This window comes from Scyliorhinus torazame, chromosome 14 (assembly GCF_047496885.1).
Source record: "Scyliorhinus torazame isolate Kashiwa2021f chromosome 14, sScyTor2.1, whole genome shotgun sequence".
Lineage (NCBI taxonomy): Eukaryota > Metazoa > Chordata > Chondrichthyes > Carcharhiniformes > Scyliorhinidae > Scyliorhinus > Scyliorhinus torazame.
This window is the reverse complement of record NC_092720.1, coordinates 134,300,219-134,322,824: the sequence shown is the minus strand read 5'-3', so window position 1 is coordinate 134,322,824 and position 22,606 is coordinate 134,300,219. Positions and strand designations below refer to the sequence as shown.

The following is a 22,606-nucleotide window of genomic DNA, read 5'->3' as shown; positions in this document are numbered from 1 at the left end:
GTAAACCTGATAGTGAAGGGTTCCTTGCCTGCATGAGTGCAACTCCAACAACACTCAAGTAACTTGACACCATCCAGGACAAAGCAGCCCGCTTGATTGGCACCCCATCCACAAATATTCACTCCCTCCACCATGGACGCACAGTGGCATAGTGTATACCCTCTACCAGATAAACTGCATGTATTCGCAAAGCCTCCTTCGACAACACCTTCCACATTCACAAACACAACCATCTAGAAGGGCCATGGAGCAGATACATGGGAACACCACCACCTGAAACCTACCCTCCAAGCCACACACCATCCTGACTTGGAAATGTATGACTGTCGCTGGGTTAAAGTCCTGGAACTCTCTCCCTAACAGCACTGAGGGTGAACCTACACCTTGGGGACTGCAGCGGTTCAAGAAGGCAACTCACCACTTTTTGAAGGGCAACTAGGAATGGGCAATAAATGCCGGCCTAATCAGCGACGCCCACTTCGTGTAAATGAATTTTAAAAAAGGACATTAGTGAGAAAGGATCTTGGCTCTGAAGATCATGATGTAGAATCAGTAAGGGTGGAAATTAGGAATGACAGGAGTCAGAAAACATTAGTCGAAGTCTCCTAAGTTTATTATCCGCTAATAGTAATTATACCATTGTGCAGAGCATTAAACAAATTATTGGAGGGTTGTGGATTCTCCATCATTGAATACATTGATGTCTGGGGTACACCGATTTTTGGTCTCTCAGCTTTAAGAGATGTTGGCACGGGGAGAATAAATGGAGTTGAAGCCCAAGGTCAGCCAGGATCGTACTGAATCGTGGAACAGGCTCGATGGGCCGTGGTCTACCCCTTCGATTTCTAAGGTTCTTTATTCAATGGAAGTCTGTAATAACCCTCACGAGACCCACGGGGATGGCCCAATTGATCTCCCCGTGGGACTCATCGGACCCAAGCTCCCCCAATGAGAGCTGGAGGCCTAGCAGCTGGGGCTTGAACTAGTCGCAGGATGAAAAACTACGGCTGTGATTCTGGACTGCACTTGAATTCCTCAGCTTGAGAGCAAGATCACAGCGAATTTTAAAATGCCGCTTTTTGGAAGGCTTGAGGTCTTTGCTGATTAGGCCCTGCATACCAAACGGATGCAATCTTCCAGCCTTCAAGGGTTCCACAGGGTGCCGGTCTACCTGGACAACTTATTGATTACAGGAGCTTCCAAGAAGGAACATCTAAATAACCTAGAGGAAGTTTCTCATAGGTAGGTGCTGCCCAAAAAGGGGCAAATGCGTCTTCCAGGCGAGAGAGGTCATGTACCTCGGCTACCAGATTGACAACGGTGTTTAATACCCAGTGGAAGAGAAGGTTCAAGCTATCAAATGGGCTGCAATGCCAGAGAATATGATGGAGCTAAGATCATTCCTAGTGCCCATTAATTATTATGAAAAGTCCATTCCAAATTTTGGAACAATACTGACACTACCACGTGTGCTCTTAAAGAAACACTAGAAATGGGCATGGTAGGCATCACAAGAGGATGCATTTGACAAAGTAAGCACCAGCAGTTATACTCAAAGCTATTAACTCACCATAATCCATCCAATGCGCTCATTATCATGTGTGATTCCTCTCCATGTGACAGAGACGGCGAAAGCCTATGCTTCAAGAACCTTGGCTGATGCAAAGCGTAAGTATGCTCAGATTGAAAAGGAGAGATTGGCTGTGACCTTCGCAGTTAAAATGTTTAACCAGTACGTCCACGGGGACTTCACAATTATCATGGACCACAAACCCTTAGTTGGCTTTTTCAAAGAAGACAAAGTGATACCACCGATCGTGTCGGCCAAGATCCAGTGATGGGCATTGCTGTTGGCAGCGTATGAATATATCACCCAGGTGTGCAGATTGCATGCACAGTTGCCCTTAGCCGACTCCCACCGCATACACGTTGCCACCCCACCCCCCCCTCTCTCCTCCTGCCCCCCGTACCCAGCAGCAGCGGACAAAGTTATGTTGCCACTCAATTTTATTGCTTGCCGCAGCCTCACAAATTCATGTGCGGATGCTAAAGGATCCTACGTTCGCAAAGTTGCGCCACATCATCCTACTAGGGAAACATCCTGAAGAACTACAAGTATTCACAGCCAAGTAACAGGAGCGACATTCTCCTGTGTGGAGCCCAGGTAATAGTTACGAGGCAAGGCCAGAAAGCCATTTACAGGAGCCCTAGCAAAACTGAAGTCAATGGGAATCAAGGGGAAAACTCTCCGCTGGCTGGAGTCACACCGAGCATAATGGAAGATGGTTGTCGTTGTTGAGGTCAATCAGGACATCACTGCAGGAGTTTATTAGGGGAGTGTCCTCGGCCTAACCACCTTCAGCTGCTTCATCAATGACCTTCCCTCCACCATAAGGTCAGAAGTGGGGATGGTTGTTGATGATTGCACAATGTTCAGTACCATTCACAACACTTTAGCAGTCCATTCCTGCTTGCAGCAAATCCTGGACAGCACTCAGTTGTTTCCTGATAAGTCTCAAACAATATTCATGCCTTACAAGTGCCAGGCCAGCAGTCTCACGGCGCCGAGGTCCCAGGTTCGATTCCAGCTCTGGGTCACTGCCTGTGTAGAGTTTGCACATTCTCCCTGTGTTTGCGTGGGTTTCGCCCCCACAACCCAAAGATGTGCAAGGTAGGTGGATTGAACACGCTGAATTGCCCCTTAATTGGAAAAAATGAATTGGGTACAAGTGCCAGGTCAATTATCATCTTCAATCGGAAAGAATCTAACCATCGCTCCTTGACATTCAATGGCATTACCATTGTTGGATTCCCCCCCGATCAACATCCTAGGGGTTACCATTGACCAGAAACTGGACTGAACTAGTCATATAGATACTGTGGGGCTACAAGAGGAGTCCAGGGGCTGGGAATTCTTTAGAGAGAATCCTGATTTCCCCAAAGCCTGTCCACCATCTACAAGATACAAGCCAGGAGTGTGAAGGAATATTCTCAACTTGACTGGATGAGTGCAGTTCCAAAAGCACTGAAGAAGCTCGGGCAGCGCAGTGGTTAGCACTGCTGTCTCACTGCACCGAAGATGTGGGTTTGATTCCGGCCCCAGGTCACTGTCCGTGTGGAGTTTGCACATTCTCCCCGTGTCCACATGGGTCTCACCCCACAACCCAAAGATGTGCAGGGTAGGTGGATTGGCCACGCTAAATTGCCCCTTAATTGGAAAAATTATTTTAAAATACACTGAAGAAGTTCGACGCCATCCAGGACAAATCAGCCCGCCTGATCACCACTCGATCCAACGGCTTAAACACTCATTCCTTCCACCACTGCCACATAGTGCATAAGATATTCTGCTGAAACTCATCAAGATTCCTTTGACAGCACCTTCCAAACCCATGCCAACTACCACTTAAAAGTGCAAGGGCAGAAGACGCATGGGAACACCACCTGACTTGAAATATATCACCGATCCTTAATAAAAGCAAATTACTGCAGATGCTGGAATCTGAAACCACAGAGAAAATGCTGGAAAATCACGGCAAGTCTGGCATATCTGTAGGGAGAGAAAAAAATCTATCGCCGTTCCTTCACTGTTGCTGGGTCAAAATCCTGGAACTCCCTCCCTAACACCTGTGGGTGTACCTACATCACATGGACTGCAGTAGGTCAAGAAGGCAGGACTAGGGATGAGCAACAAATTTAGGTCTTGCCTGCTAAGCAACTCAGTTTTTGGAGATGAAAGGGTTAACACCTCACAGTGCCACAGTGCCAGACAATCGTGCCACGATTATACACCGCCATACTCACCTGGCTATTCAAATGTCAATCAAATAAGATGGAGGATTTGATCATTACCAGCTCATGGACATGATATGGTTACAGATGTTCAACACTGATGTGGTTTGGGTAGCAAGGCATTTGTCACTCCAATCTTTATTAAAATAACACTCCTCTCTTCCCCAGGAAACAGAAGGTTGTTCAGACATTAACTAATTACTGGTAAGTTTGTTTCATGGATAAACCAGTTTTATGTACAGATGTATACATTTGTGTTTGTTTGTATTTGTGTGTCACAGTATGTGTGTCCTGTGTATACGTGTCATATTTTAATGCACGCATTACATCATGTGTAACACGTGATTGTGATATTATGTGTATTGTAAAATAATGTAGTTTTTTTGTGATAGGAAACAGAATGGATCTCCTCTTCTATCTCAAAGTGTCCACATGGTATCGTACATGTCAAGTGTACATGTGTAGTGTCATGTATGTAATATGCATGTGTATAATAATGCATGTAAAAGATATTTACCATCACGTGCGCTTCTATATCACAATTAATGTGTGAACACTTTTGTTTAAAATCTCATGGAGTCTCATATATGTATATGCATAATATCACAGTGTAATATGTATGTGGTCTCAGTGTATTATTTATATATTTCGACACTTTGTATGTATGTAATTTTCTGCTGTGATCTGTACACATGTAACATTCAGACAAGTGTAATAGATGTGGGATGACTATTCGTCTTCTTTGTACCATTCTCACTGGTAAAGGCCCGGTTCTCGCGATCCCAATAGCAGTGAGTGCAGAGACATTCGCTGCTATCGATAGGTGCAATGACATCCAAAGTACCAAGAGACTGATTTACCCCAGAACCAGGAACTCCCGATACCTCAGTAATGACTCCACCCTGATGCTCCCATCAGGACCCGTAAACATATATTTGGGCCATTAGTCCAGATATTTGTATTGTTTATTACACTGATCTACTTGGAGTTATTCTTAGCGGGGAATAAGGAGACAATAGATCAGTGTCAAATCGCTCAGCCAATCTCCTAGAACCCTCAATAATGCACATTCCCCCATTTACCCCGACGAAGTTCAACATCCCACCCAAACAACCACTGCCCCCGCGACAATATTCATCCACTGCATGCCTGCCAATGCTCACCACCACCCCTGACAATGCTAACACCCCCCATCACTGACAATGCTAACACCCCCCATCCCTGACAATGCTAACACTCCCCATCCCTGACAATGCTAACACCCCCATCACTGACAATGCTAAAACCCCCATCACTGACAATGCTAACACCCCCCATCCCTGACAATGCTAACACCCCCATCACTGACAATGCTAACACCTCCATCCATGACGATGCTAACACCCCCCATCACTGACAATGCTAACCAACCCCCATCCTTGACAATGCTAACCCCCCCCCCACCCCATCACTGACAAAGCTAACACCTCCATCCCTGACAATGCTAACACCCCCCCCATCACTGACAATGCTAACACCCCCCATCCCTGACAATGCTAACACCCCCCATCCCTAACAATGCTAACACCCCCCATCCCTGACAATGCTAACATCCCCCATCCCTGACAATGTTAACACCCCCCATCACTGACAATGCTAACACTCCCCCGTCCCTGACAATGCTAACACCCCCCGTCCCTGACAATGCTAAAAAAAAATCACTGACAATGCTAACACCCCCATCCCTGACAATGCTAACACCCCCATACCTGACAGTGCTAACACCCCCATCACTGACAATGCTGACACCCCCCAGCCCTGACAATGCGAACACCCCCCATCCCTGACAATGCTAACACCCCCCATCCCTGACAAGGCTAACAACCCCCATCACTGACAATGCGAACAGCCCCATTCCTGAAAATGCTAACACCCCCATCCCTGACAATGCTAACACCCCCATCCCTGACAATGCTAACACCGCCATCTCTGACAATGCTAACACCCCCCATCCTGACAATGCTAACACTCCCCATCCCTGACAACGCTAACATCCCCATCCCTGACAATGCTAACAGCCCCCATCCCTGACAATGCTAACACCCCCCATCCCAGACAACGCTAACACCCCCATCCCTGACAATGCTAACATTCCCCATCCCTGACAATACTAACACCCCCCGTCCCTGACAATGCTAACACTCTCCATCCGTCAATGCTAACGCCCCCCATCCCTGACAATGCTAGCACTCCCCATCCCTGACAATGGTAACACCCCCCATCCCTGACAATGCTAACACCCCCCATACCTGACATTGCTAACATCCCCATCCCTGACAATGTTAACACCCCCATTACTAACAATGCTAACACCCCCCATACCAGACAATGCTAACACCCCCCATCCCTGACAATGCTAACACCCCCCATCACTGACAATGCTAACACCCCCCATTCCTGACAATGCTAACACCCCCCATCCCTGACAACGCTAACACCCCCCATCCCTGACAATGCTAACATTCCCCATCCCTGACAATACTAACACCCCCCATCCCTGACAATGCTAACACTCTCCATCCGTCAATGCTAACGCCCCCCATCCCTGACAATGCTAACACCCCCCATCCCTGACAATGCTAACACTCTCCATCCGTCAATGCTAACGCCCCCCATCCCTGACAATGCTAACACCCCCCATCCCTGACAATGCTAACACCCCCATCACTGACAATGCTAACACCCCCCATCCCTGACAATGCTAACACTCCCCATCACTGACAATGCTAACACCCCCATCACTGACAATGCTAACACTCCCCATCCCTGACAATGCTAACACCCCCATCACTGACAATGCTAACACTCCCCATCCCTGACAATGCTAACACCCCCCATCCCTGACAATGCTAACACCCCCATCACTGACAATGCTAACACCCCCATCACTGACAATGCTAACACTCCCCATCCCTGACAATGCTAACACCCCCCATCCCTGACAATGCTAACACCCCCCATCCCTGACAATGCTAACACCCCCCATCCCTGACAATGCTAACACCTCCATCACTGACAATGCTAACACCCCGCCTCACTGACAACGCTAACACCCCCCATCCCTGACAATGCTAACACCCCCATCCCTGACAATGCTAACACCCCCCATCCCTGACAATGCTAACACCCCGCCTCACTGACAACGCTAACACCCCCCATCCCTGACAATGCTAACACCCCCATCACTGACAATGCTAACACCCCGCCTCACTGACAACACTAACACCCCCATCCCTGACAATGCTAACACTCTCCATCCGTCAATGCTAACGCCCCCCATCCCTGACAATGCTAACACCCCCCATCCCTGACAATGCTAACACTCTCCATCCGTCAATGCTAACGCCCCCCATCCCTGACAATGCTAACACCCCCCATCCCTGACAATGCTAACACCCCCATCACTGACAATGCTAACACCCCCCATCCCTGACAATGCTAACACTCCCCATCACTGACAATGCTAACACCCCCATCACTGACAATGCTAACACTCCCCATCCCTGACAATGCTAACACCCCCCATCCCTGACAATGCTAACACCCCCATCACTGACAATGCTAACACCTCCATCACTGACAATGCTAACACCCCGCCTCACTGACAACGCTAACACCCCCCATCCCTGACAATGCTAACACCCCCATCCCTGACAATGCTAACACCCCCCATCCCTGACAATGCTAACACCCCGCCTCACTGACAACGCTAACACCCCCCATCCCTGACAATGCTAACACCCCCATCCCTGACAATGCTAACACCCCCCATCCCTGACAACGCTAACACCCCCATCACTGACAATACTAACACCCCCCATCACTGACAATGCTAACACTCCCCATCCCTGACAATGCTAACACCCCCATCACTGACAATACTAACACCCCCCATCACTGACAATGCTAACACCCCCCATCCCTGACAATGCTAACACCCCCATCACTGACAATACTAACACCCCCCATCACTGACAATGCTAACACCCCCATCCCTGACAATGCTAACACCCCCCATCCCTGACAATGCTAACACCCCCATCCCTGACAATGCTAACACCCCCATCACTGACAATACTAACACCCCCCATCACTGACAATGCTAACACCCCCATCCCTGACAATGCTAACACCCCCCATCCCTGACAATGCTAACACCTCCATCACTGACAATGCTAACACCCCCATCACTGACAATACTAACACCCCCCATCACTGACAATGCTAACACTCCCCATCCCTGACAATGCTAACACCCCCATCCTTGACAATGCTAACACCCCCCATCCCTGACAATGCTAACACCTCCATCACTGACAATGCTAACACCCCGCCTCACTGACAACGCTAACACCCCCCATCCCTGACAATGCTAACACCCCCATCCCTGACAATGCTAACACCCCCCATCCCTGACAATGCTAACACCCCGCCTCACTGACAACACTAACACCCCCATCCCTGACAATGCTAACACCCCCCATCCCTGACAATGCTAACACCCCCCATTCCTGACAATGCTAACACCCCCCATTCCTGACAATACTAACACTCCCCATCCCTGACAATGCTAACACCCCCCATCCCTGACAATGCTAACACCCCCCATTCCTGACAATGCTAACACCCCCCATTCCTGACAATGCTAACACCCCCCATTCCTGACAATGCTAACACCCCCCATTCCTGACAATGCTAACACCCCCCATTCCTGACAATGCTAACACCCCCCATTCCTGACAATGCTAACACCCCCCATTCCTGACAATGCTAACACCCCCCATTCCTGACAATGCTAACACCCCCCCATCCCTGACAACGCTAACACCCCCCATCCCTGACAATGCTAACACCCCCAACACTGACAATGCTAACACCCCCCATCCCTGACAATGCTAACACCCCCCATCCCTGACAATGCTAACACCCCGCCTCACTGACAATGCTAACACCCCCATCGCTGACAATGCTAACACCCCCATCACTGACAATGCTAACACCCCCATCGCTGACAATGCTAACACCCCCCATCCCTGACAGTGCTAACACCCCCCATCACTGACAATGCTAACACTCCCCATCCCTGACAATGCTAACACCCCCATCGCTGACAATGCTAACACTCCCCATCGCTGACAATGCTAACACCCCCACCCCTGACAATGCTAACACCCCCCATCACTGACAATGCTAACACTCCCCATCCCTGACAATGCTAACACCCCCATCACTGACAATGCTAACACTCCCCATACCTGACAATGCTAACACCCCCCATCACTGACAATGCTAACACCCCCCATCACTGACAATGCTGACACTCCCCATCCCTGACAATGCTAACACCCCCATCGCTGACAATGCTAACACCCCCCATCCCTGACAATGCTAACACTCCCCATCACTGACAATGCTAACACTCCCCATCCCTGACAATGCTAACACTCCCCATCCCTGACAATGCTAACACCCCCATCACTGACAATGCTAACAACCCCCATCCCTGACAATGCTAACACCCCCATCACTGACAATGCTAACACCCCCCATCACTGACAATGCTAACACCCCCCATCCCTGACAATGCAAACACCCCCATCACTGACATTGCTAACACCCCCATCACTGACAATGCTAACACCCCCATCACTGACAATGCTAACACCCCCATCACTGACAATGCTAACACCCCCCATCCCTGACAATGCTAACACCCCGCGTCACTGACAATGCAAACACTCCCCATCACTGACAATGCTAACACCCCGCCTCACTGACAATGCTAACACTCCCCATCCCTGACAATGCTAACACCCCCATCACTGACAATGCTAACACCCCCATCACTGACAATGCTAACACCCCCATCCCAGACAATGCTAACACCCCCATCACTGACAATGCTAACACCCCCCATCACTGACAATGCTAACAACCCCCATCCCTGACAATGCTAACACCCCCATCACTGACAATGCTAACAACCCCCATCCCTGACAATGCTAACACCCCCATCACTGACAATGCTAACAACCCCCATCCCTGACAATGCTAACAACCCCCATCCCTGACAATGCTAACACCCCCATCACTGACAATGCTAACAACCCCCATCCCTGACAATGCTAACAACCCCCATCACTGACAATGCTAACACCCCCATCACTGACAATGCTAACACCCCCCATCACTGACAATGCTAACAACCCCCATCCCTGACAATGCTAACACCCCCATCACTGACAATGCTAACACCCCCCATCACTGACATTGCTAACACTCCCCATCCCTGACAATGCTAACACCCCCCATCACTGACAATGCTAACACTCCCCATCACTGACAATGCTAACACCCCCCATCACTGACAATGCTAACACCCCCCATCACTGACATTGCTAACACTCCCCATCACTGACAATGCTAACACTCCCCATCACTGACAATGCTAACACCCCCCATACCAGACAATGCTAACACCCCCCATCACTGACAATGCTAACACCCCCCATCACTGACAACGCTAACACCCCCCATCACTGACAATGCTAACACCCCCCATCACTGACAATGCTAACACCCCCCATCACTGACAATGCTAACACCCCCCATCCCTGACAATGCTAACACCCCCCATCACTGACATTGCTAACACCCCCCATCCCTGACAATGCTAACACCCACCGTCCCTCACCATGCTAACACCCCCCATCCCTGACAATACTAACACCCCCCATCCCTGACAATGCTAACACCCACCGTCCCTCACCATGCTAACACCCCCCATCCCTGACAATACTAACACCCCCCATCCCTGACAATGCTAACACTCTCCATCCGTCAATGCTAACACTCCCCATCCCTGACAATACTAACACCCCCCATCCCTGACAATGCTAACACCCCCCATCACTGACAATGCTAACACCCCCCATCCCTGACAATGCTAACACCCCCATCCCTGACAATGCTAACACTCTCCATCCGTCAATGCTAACACCCCCCATCCCTGACAATGCTAACACCCCCCATCTCTGACAATGCTAACACCCCCATCACTGACAATGCTAACACCCCCCATCACTGACAACGCTAACACCCCCCATCCCTGACAATGCTAACACCCCCCATCCCTGACAATGCTAACACCCCATCACTGACAATGCTAACACCCCCCATCCCTGACAATGCTAACACCCCCCATCCCTGACAACGCTAACACCTCCATCCCTGACAATGCTAACACCCCCAACACTGACAATGCTAACACTCCCCATCCCTGACAATGCTAACACTCCCCATCCCTGACAATGCTAACACCCCCATCACTGACAATGCTAACACCCCCCATCACTGACAACGCTAACACATCCATCCCAGACAATGCTAACAGCCCCCATCACTGACAATGCTAACACCCCCCATCCCAGACAATGCTAACACCCCCATCCCAGACAATGCTAACACCCCCCATCCCTGATAATGCTAACACCCCGCGTCACTGACAATGCTAACACCTCCATCCCTGATAATGCTAACACCCCCATCACTGACAACGCTAACACCCCCATCCCAGACAATGCTAACACCCCCATCACTGACAATGCTAACACCCCCCATCCCTGACAATGCTAACACTCTCCAACCCAGACAATGCTAACAGCCCCCATCACTGACAATGCTAACACCCCCCATCCCTGACAATGCTAACACCCCCAACACTGACAATGCTAACACCCCCCATCCCAGACAATGCTAACAGCCCCCATCACTGACAATGCTAACACCCCCCATCCCAGACAATGCTAACACCCCCATCCCAGACAATGCTAACACCTCCATCCCAGACAATGCTAACAGCCCCCATCACTGACAATGCTAACACCCCCCATCCCTGATAATGCTAACACCCCCATCACTGACAATGCTAACACCTCCATCCCAGACAATGCTAACAGCCCCCATCACTGACAATGCTAACACCCCCCATCCCTGATAATGCTAACACCCCCATCACTGACAATGCTAACATCCCGCGTCACTGACAACACTAACACCCCCCATCCCTGACAATGCTAACACCCCCCATCCCTGACAACACTAACACCCCCCATCCCTGACAATACTAACACCCCCCATCACTGACAATGCTAACACTCCCCATCCCTGACAATACTAACACTCCCCATCCCTGACAATGCTAACACTCCCCATCCCTGACAATACTAACACTCCCCATCACTGACAATGCTAACACTCCCCATCCCTGACAATACTAACACTCCCCATCACTGACAATGCTAACACTCCCCATCCCTGACAATACTAACACCCCCCATCACTGACAATGCTAACACTCCCCATCCCTGACAATACTAACACTCCCCATCCCTGACAATGCTAACACTCCCCATCCCTGACAATACTAACACTCCCCATCACTGACAATGCTAACACTCCCCATCCCTGACAATGCTAACACCCCCATCCCTGACAATGCTAACACCCCCATCCCTGACAACGCTAACACCCCCATCACTGACAATACTAACACCCCCCATCACTGACAATGCTAACACCCCCCATCCCTGACAATGCTAACACCCCCCATCCCTGACAACGCTAACACCCCCATCACTGACAATACTAACACCCCCCATCCCTGACAATGCTAACACCCCATCACTGACAATGCTAACACCCCCCATCCCTGACAATGCTAACACCCCGCGTCACTGACAATGTTAACACCTCCATCCCTGACAATGCTAACACCCCCAACACTGACAATGCTAACACTCCCCATCCCTGACAATGCTAACACTCCCCATCCCTGACAATGCTAACACCCCCATCACTGACAATGCTAACACCCCCCATCCCTGACAATGCTAACACCCCCAACACTGACAATGCTAACACTCCCCATCCCTGATAATGCTAACACCCCGCGTCACTGACAACGCTAACACCTCCATCCCAGACAATGCTAACACCCCGCGTCACTGACAATGCTAACACCCCCATCACTGACAATGCTAACACCCCCCATCCCAGACAATGCTAACAGCCCCCATCACTGACAATGCTAACACCCCCCATCCCAGACAATGCTAACACCCCCATCCCAGACAATGCTAACACCCCCCATCCCTGATAATGCTAACACCCCGCGTCACTGACAATGCTAACAGCTCCATCCCTGATAATGCTAACACCCCCATCACTGACAACGCTAACACCCCCATCCCTGACAATGCTAACACCCCCCATCCCTGACAATGCTAACACTCTCCATCCCAGACAATGCTAACAGCCCCCATCACTGACAATGCTAACACCCCCCATCCCTGACAATGCTAACACCCCCATCACTGACAATGCTAACACCCCCCATCCCAGACAATGCTAACAGCCCCCATCACTGACAATGCTAACACCCCCCATCCCAGACAATGCTAACACCCCCATCCCAGACAATGCTAACACCTCCATCCCAGACAATGCTAACAGCCCCCATCACTGACAATGCTAACACCCCCATCACTGACAATGCTAACACCTCCATCCCAGACAATGCTAACAGCCCCCATCACTGACAATGCTAACACCCCCCATCCCTGATAATGCTAACACCCCCATCACTGACAATGCTAACACCCCCCATCCCTGATAATGCTAACACCCCCATCACTGACAATGCTAACATCCCGCGTCACTGACAACACTAACACCCCCCATCCCTGACAATGCTAACACCCCCCATCCCTGACAACACTAACACCCCCCATCCCTGACAATACTAACACCCCCCATCACTGACAATGCTAACACTCCCCATCCCTGACAATACTAACACTCCCCATCCCTGACAATGCTAACACTCCCCATCCCTGACAATACTAACACTCCCCATCACTGACAATGCTAACACTCCCCATCCCTGACAATACTAACACTCCCCATCACTGACAATGCTAACACTCCCCATCCCTGACAATACTAACACCCCCCATCACTGACAATGCTAACACTCCCCATCCCTGACAATACTAACACTCCCCATCCCTGACAATGCTAACACTCCCCATCCCTGACAATACTAACACTCCCCATCACTGACAATGCTAACACTCCCCATCCCTGACAATGCTAACACCCCCATCCCTGACAATGCTAACACCCCCATCCCTGACAACGCTAACACCCCCATCACTGACAATACTAACACCCCCCATCACTGACAATGCTAACACCCCCCATCCCTGACAATGCTAACACCCCCCATCCCTGACAACGCTAACACCCCCATCACTGACAATACTAACACCCCCCATCACTGACAATGCTAACACTCCCCATCCCTGACAATACTAACACCCCCCATCACTGACAATGCTAACACTCCCCATCCCTGACAATACTAACACTCCCCATCCCTGACAATGCTAACACTCCCCATCCCTGACAATACTAACACTCCCCATCACTGACAATGCTAACACTCCCCATCCCTGACAATGCTAACACCCCCATCCCTGACAATGCTAACACCCCCATCCCTGACAATGCTAACACCCCCATCCCTGACAACGCTAACACCCCCATCACTGACAATACTAACACCCCCCATCACTGACAATGCTAACACTCCCCATCCCTGACAATGCTAACACCCCCATCCCTGACAATGCTAACACCCCCATCCCTGACAACGCTAACACCCCCATCACTGACAATACTAACACCCCCCATCACTGACAATGCTAACACCCCCCATCCCTGACAATGCTAACACCCCCCATCCCTGACAACGCTAACACCCCCATCACTGACAACGCTAACACCCCCATCACTGACAATGCTAACACCCCCCATCCCTGACAATGCTAACACCCCCCATCCCTGACAATGCTAACACCCCGCGTCACTGACAACACTAACACCCCCCATCCCTGACAATGCTAACACCCCCATCACTGACAATGCTAACACCCCCCATCCCTGACAATGCTAACACCCCCCATCCCTGACAATGCTAACACCCCGCGTCACTGACAACACTAACACCCCCCATCCCTGACAATGCTAACACCCCCCATCCCTGACAGTGTTAACACCCCCCATCCCTGATAATGCTAACACCTCCCATCCCTGACAACGCCAACACCCCCCATCCCTGACAATGCTAACACCCCCATCCCTGACAATGCTAACACCCCCCATCCCTGACAGTGATAACACCCCGCGTCACTGACACTGCTAACACCCCCATCCCTGACAATGCTAACACCCCCAACACTGACAATGCTAACACCCCCCATCCCTGACAGTGATAACACCCCGCGTCACTGACAATGCTAACACCCCCCATCCCTGACAGTGATAACACCCCGCGTCACTGACAATGCTAACACCCCCATCCCTGACAATGCTAACACCCCCCATCACTGACAATGCTAACACCCCCATCCCTGACAATGCTAACACCCCCATCACTGACAATGCTAACACCCCCATCCCTGACAATGCTAACACCCCCCATCACTGACAGTGCTAACACCCCCCATCCCTGAAAGTGCTAACACCCCCCATCCCTGACAGTGCTAACACCCCCCATCCCTGATAATGCTAACACCTCCCATCCCTGATAATGCTAACACCCCCCATCACTGACAATGCTAACACCCCCCATCCCTGATAATGCTAACACCTCCCATCCCTGACAACGCTAACACCCCCATCACTGACAATGCTAACACCCCCCATCCCTGACAATGCTAACACCCCCCATCCCTGACAGTGCTAACACCCCCCATCCCTGATAATGCTAACACCTCCCATCCCTGACAACGCTAACACCCCCATCACTGACAATGCTAACACCCCCCATCCCTGACAGTGATAACACCCCGCGTCACTGACACTGCTAACACCCCCCCATCCCTGATAATGCTAACACCCCCATCCCTGACAATGCTAACACCTCCATCACTGACAATGCTAACACCCCCCATCCCTGACAGTGATAACACCCCGCGTCACTGACAATGCTAACACCCCCCCATCCCTGATAATGCCAACATTCCCCATCCCTAACAATGCTAACACTGTTCCCCACCCCAGGCAATGCTCACTTCCCACGCCCTGACAATGCTCATTCCCCACCCCTGACAATGCTCATACCCCACCCCGGACAATGCTCATTCCCCATCCCTGACAATGCTCACTCCCCATCCCGGACAATGCTCATTCCCCATCCCTGACAATGCTAACACTCTCCATCCCTGACAATGCTAACCACCTCCATCCCTGACAATGCTAACACACCCCATACCTGACAATGCTAACACTCACCATCCCTGACAATGTTAAAACCGCCACAACTGCCAATGAATTCCTGACAATGCTCACCGCCCAAACCCCGTGAATGTCCACCGTCCCCGCACCCCTCACGATACACAAACCCCCACCACTGATAATGCTCATCTCCGACGCCTGGCAATGCTAATTCCCCTTAGACCCAACAATGCTAACCCTCCCCATCCCTGACATTGCTCAAAACTACCCCTGACAATGCTCACCCCTCCATCCCTAACAATGCTCCCCCTAACAATGTTCACCCGCCTCCAGCAATGCTCGTTCTTCCCATCCCCGTCAATGCTCACCCCCCACCCCCCCATCTCCCATAATGCTCAACCCCCACTCCTGACAATGCTCACTCCCCACCCCTGAGAATGCTCACTCCCCACCCCTGACAATGCTCATTCCCCACCTCTGACAATGCTCATTCCCCACCCCAGGCAATGCTCACTCCCCACCCCGGACAATGCTCATTCCCCACCCCTGACAGTGCTCACTCCCCACCCCTGACAGTGCTCATTCCCCACCCCTGATAATGCTCATTCCCCACCCCTGACAATGCTCACTCCCCACCCCTGACAATGCTCATTCCCCACCCCTGACAATGCTCACTCCCCAGCCCGTGAAATGCTCTCTCCCCACCCCTGATAATGCTCATTCCCCACCCCTGACAATGCTCATTCCCCACCGCTGACAACGCTCACTCCCCACCCCTGACAACGCTCACTCCCCACCCCTGACAACGCTCACTCCCCACCCCTGACAATGCTCACTCCCCACCTCTGGCAATGCTCATTCCCAACCCCTGACAATGCTCACTCCCCACCCCTGACAATGCTCACTCCCCACCCCTGACAATGCTCACTCCCCACCCCTGACAATGCTCACTCCCCACCCCTGACGATGCTCATTCCCCACCCCTGACGATGCTCACTCCCCACCCCTGACGATGCTCACTCCCCACCCCTGACAATGCTCATTCCCCACCCTGGGCAATGCTCACTCCCCACCCCGGGCAATGCTCATTCCCCATCCCTGACAATGCTCATTCCCCATCCCAGACAATGCTCATTCCCCACCCCGGGCAATGCTCATTCCCCACCCCTGACAATGCTCACTCCCCATCCCGGACAATGCTCATTCCCCATCCCTGACAATGCTAACACTCTCCATCCCTGACAATGCTAACCACCTCCATCCCTGACAATGCTAACACACCCCATACCTGACAATGCTAACACTCCCCATCCCTGACAATGTTAAAACCGCCACAACTGCCAATGAATTCCTGACAATGCTCACCGCCCAAACCCCGTGAATGTCCACCGTCCCCGCACCCCTCACGATACACAAACCCCCGCCACTGATAATGCTCATCTCCGACGCCTGGCAATGCTAATTCCCCTTAGACCCAACAATGCTAACCGTCCCCATCCCTGACATTGCTCAAAACTAACCCTGACAATGCTCACCCCTCCATCCCTAACAATGCTCCCCCTAACAATGTTCACCCGCCTCCAGCAATGCTCGTTCTTCCCATCCCCGTCAATGCTCACCCCCCGCCCCCCCATCTCCCATAATGCTCAACCCCCACTCCTGACAATGCTCACTCCCCACCCCTGAGAATGCTCACTCCCCACCCCTGAGAATGCTCACTCCCCACCCCTGACAATGCTCATTCCCCACCTCTGACAATGCTCATTCCCCACCCCAGGCAATGCTCACTCCCCACCCCTGATAATGCTCATTCCCCACCCCTGACAATGCTCATTCCCCACCGCTGACAATGCTCACTCCCCACCCCTGACAATGCTCACTCCCCACCCCTGACAATGCTCACTCCCCACCCCTGACAATGCTCACTCCCCACCCCTGGCAATGCTCATTCCCAACCCCTGACAATGCTCATTCCCCACCGCTGACAATGCTCACTCCCCACCCCTGGCAATGCTCATTCCCCACCCCTGGCAATGCTCACTCCCCACCCCTGACAATGCTCACTCCCCATCCCTGACAATGCACACTCCTCACCCCTGACAATGCTCACTCCCCACCCCTGACAATGCTCACTCCCCACCCCGGGCAATGCTCACTCCCCACCCCGGGCAATGCTCACTCCCCACCCAGGGCAATGCTCACTCCTCACCCCTGACAATGCTCACTCCGCATCCATGACAATGCTCACTCCGCACCCCTGACAATGCTCACTCCTCACCCCTGACAATGCTCACTCCCCACCCCTGACAGTGCTCACTCCCCACCCCTGACAATGCTCACTCCCCACCCCTGGCAATGCTCATTCCCAACCCCTGACAATGCTCATTCCCCACCGCTGACAATGCTCACTCCCCACCCCTGGCAATGCTCATTCCCCACCCCTGGCAATGCTCACTCCCCACCCCTGACAATGCTCACTCCCCATCCCTGACAATGCACACTCCTCACCCCTGACAATGCTCACTCCCCACCCCTGACAATGCTCACTCCCCACCCCTGACAATGCTCACTCCCCACCCCGGGCAATGCTCACTCCCCCCCCCCCGGGCAATGCTCACTCCCCACCCAGGGCAATGCTCACTCCTCACCCCTGACAATGCACACTCCTCACCCCTGACAATGCTCACTCCCCACCCCTGACAATGCTCACTCCCCACCCCTGATGATGCTCACTCACCACCCCTGACGATGCTCACTCCCCACCCCTGACAATGCTCACTCCCCACCCCTGACAATGCTCACTCCCCACCCCGGGCAATGCTCACTCCCCACCCCGGGCAATGCTCACTCCCCACCCAGGGCAATGCTCACTCCTCACCCCTGACAGTGCTCATTCCCCACCCCTGACAATGCTCATTCCCCACCCCAGGCAATGCTCACTCCCCACCCCGGACAATGCTCATTCCCCACCCCTGACAGTGCTCACTCCCCACCCCTGACAGTGCTCATTCCCCACCCCTGATAATGCTCATTCCCCACCCCTGACAATGCTCACTCCCCACCCCTGACAATGCTCATTCCCCACCCCTGACAATGCTCACTCCCCAGCCCGTGAAATGCTCTCTCCCCACCCCTGATAATGCTCATTCCCCACCCCTGACAATGCTCATTCCCCACCGCTGACAACGCTCACTCCCCACCCCTGACAACGCTCACTCCCCACCCCTGACAACGCTCACTCCCCACCCCTGACAATGCTCACTCCCCACCTCTGGCAATGCTCATTCCCAACCCCTGACAATGCTCACTCCCCACCCCTGACAATGCTCACTCCCCACCCCTGACAATGCTCACTCCCCACCCCTGACAATGCTCACTCCCCACCCCTGACGATGCTCATTCCCCACCCCTGACGATGCTCACTCCCCACCCCTGACGATGCTCACTCCCCACCCCTGACAATGCTCATTCCCCACCCTGGGCAATGCTCACTCCCCACCCCGGGCAATGCTCATTCCCCATCCCTGACAATGCTCATTCCCCATCCCAGACAATGCTCATTCCCCACCCCGGGCAATGCTCATTCCCCACCCCTGACAATGCTCACTCCCCATCCCGGACAATGCTCATTCCCCATCCCTGACAATGCTAACACTCTCCATCCCTGACAATGCTAACCACCTCCATCCCTGACAATGCTAACACACCCCATACCTGACAATGCTAACACTCCCCATCCCTGACAATGTTAAAACCGCCACAACTGCCAATGAATTCCTGACAATGCTCACCGCCCAAACCCCGTGAATGTCCACCGTCCCCGCACCCCTCACGATACACAAACCCCCGCCACTGATAATGCTCATCTCCGACGCCTGGCAATGCTAATTCCCCTTAGACCCAACAATGCTAACCGTCCCCATCCCTGACATTGCTCAAAACTAACCCTGACAATGCTCACCCCTCCATCCCTAACAATGCTCCCCCTAACAATGTTCACCCGCCTCCAGCAATGCTCGTTCTTCCCATCCCCGTCAATGCTCACCCCCCGCCCCCCCATCTCCCATAATGCTCAACCCCCACTCCTGACAATGCTCACTCCCCACCCCTGAGAATGCTCACTCCCCACCCCTGAGAATGCTCACTCCCCACCCCTGACAATGCTCATTCCCCACCTCTGACAATGCTCATTCCCCACCCCAGGCAATGCTCACTCCCCACCCCTGATAATGCTCATTCCCCACCCCTGACAATGCTCATTCCCCACCGCTGACAATGCTCACTCCCCACCCCTGACAATGCTCACTCCCCACCCCTGACAATGCTCACTCCCCACCCCTGACAATGCTCACTCCCCACCCCTGGCAATGCTCATTCCCAACCCCTGACAATGCTCATTCCCCACCGCTGACAATGCTCACTCCCCACCCCTGGCAATGCTCATTCCCCACCCCTGGCAATGCTCACTCCCCACCCCTGACAATGCTCACTCCCCATCCCTGACAATGCACACTCCTCACCCCTGACAATGCTCACTCCCCACCCCTGACAATGCTCACTCCCCACCCCGGGCAATGCTCACTCCCCACCCCGGGCAATGCTCACTCCCCACCCAGGGCAATGCTCACTCCTCACCCCTGACAATGCTCACTCCGCATCCATGACAATGCTCACTCCGCACCCCTGACAATGCTCACTCCTCACCCCTGACAATGCTCACTCCCCACCCCTGACAGTGCTCACTCCCCACCCCTGACAATGCTCACTCCCCACCCCTGGCAATGCTCATTCCCAACCCCTGACAATGCTCATTCCCCACCGCTGACAATGCTCACTCCCCACCCCTGGCAATGCTCATTCCCCACCCCTGGCAATGCTCACTCCCCACCCCTGACAATGCTCACTCCCCATCCCTGACAATGCACACTCCTCACCCCTGACAATGCTCACTCCCCACCCCTGACAATGCTCACTCCCCACCCCTGACAATGCTCACTCCCCACCCCGGGCAATGCTCACTCCCCCCCCCCGGGCAATGCTCACTCCCCACCCAGGGCAATGCTCACTCCTCACCCCTGACAATGCACACTCCTCACCCCTGACAATGCTCACTCCCCACCCCTGACAATGCTCACTCCCCACCCCTGATGATGCTCACTCACCACCCCTGACGATGCTCACTCCCCACCCCTGACAATGCTCACTCCCCACCCCTGACAATGCTCACTCCCCACCCCGGGCAATGCTCACTCCCCACCCCGGGCAATGCTCACTCCCCACCCAGGGCAATGCTCACTCCTCACCCCTGACAGTGCTCATTCCCCACCCCTGACAATGCTCATTCCCCATCCCTGACAATGCTCATTCCCCATCCCTGACAATGCTCACTCCTCACCCCTGACAATGCTCACTCCCCACCCCTGACAATGCTCACTCCCCACCCCTGACGATGCTCACTCATCACCCCTGACGATGCTCACTCCCCACCCCTGACAATGCTCATTCCCCACCCCTGACAATGCTCATTCCCCACCCCTGACGATGCTCACTCCCCACCCCTGACAATGCTCACTCCCCACCACTGACAATGCTCACTCCCCACCCCTGACAATGCACACTCCCCGCCCTTGGCAATGTTCATTCCCCACCCCTGACAATGCTCACTCCCCGCCCTTGGCAATGCTCATTCCCCACCCCTGACAATGCTCATGCCCCACCACTGACAATGCTCACTCCCCACCCCTGACAATGCTCACTCCCCACCACTAACAATGCTCACTCCCCACCCCTGACAATGCACACTCCCCGCCCTTGGCAATGTTCATTCCCCACCCCTGACGATGCTCACTCCCCACACCTGACAATGCTCATTCCCCACCCCTGATAATGCTCACTCCCCACCCCTGACAATGCTCACTCACCACCCCTGACAATGCTCATTCCCCACCCCTGACGATGCTCATTCCCCACCCCTGACGATGCTCATTCCCCACGCCTGACAATGCTCACTCCCCACCCCTGACAATGCTCATTCCCCACCCCTGACAATGCTCATTCCCCACCCCTGACGATGCTCACTTCCCACCCCTGACAATGCTCACTCCCCACCCCTGACAATGCTCACTCCCCACCCCGGGCAATTCTCACTCCCCACCCCTGACAATGCTCACTCCCCACCCCTGACGATGCTAAATCCCCTTACACCCAACAATGCTCAGCCTCCCTACCCTTGATAATGTTCTCTCTTACCCTATCCCGACCCAACGATGCTCGCCCCCCACCTCCGACAATGCTCACTCTTCACCCTACCCGTGGAAATGCTCAGCATGCCCGTCTTTGCCTGCAATCTTCACCCCCTCGGTAACGTTGACTGTGTTCCAACATCAGCCGGGGCTGACCACTGTCGGGGGTGCAGGGGGGGTGAGCACAGTTGGGTGTGCGAGGAGGGTGAGCCTTGTCGGGGGTGCAGGGGGGG

The 22,606-nt window shown here is 53.0% G+C and overlaps 1 protein-coding gene across 6 annotated transcripts in view; it reads left to right on the top strand.

Moving 5' to 3' along the window:
• sned1 (sushi, nidogen and EGF-like domains 1) overlaps nt 1-22,606 on the top strand; it is a 376,981-nt gene that overhangs the window by 320,043 nt on the left and 34,332 nt on the right. For 2 of the 6 annotated variants that reach the window (XM_072474925.1, XM_072474924.1), the window contains exon 27: nt 4,185-4,263. The exons of 1 other annotated variant lie outside the window; for it this stretch is intronic. In XM_072474925.1, the coding sequence (XP_072331026.1) occupies nt 4,185-4,263 (79 nt within the window). Of the gene's footprint in view, nt 1-3,960; nt 3,997-4,184; nt 4,264-22,606 lie in introns of all 6 variants that reach the window. 3 more of the 6 variants (XM_072474927.1, XM_072474926.1, XR_011934549.1) reach the window with 2 other exon arrangements.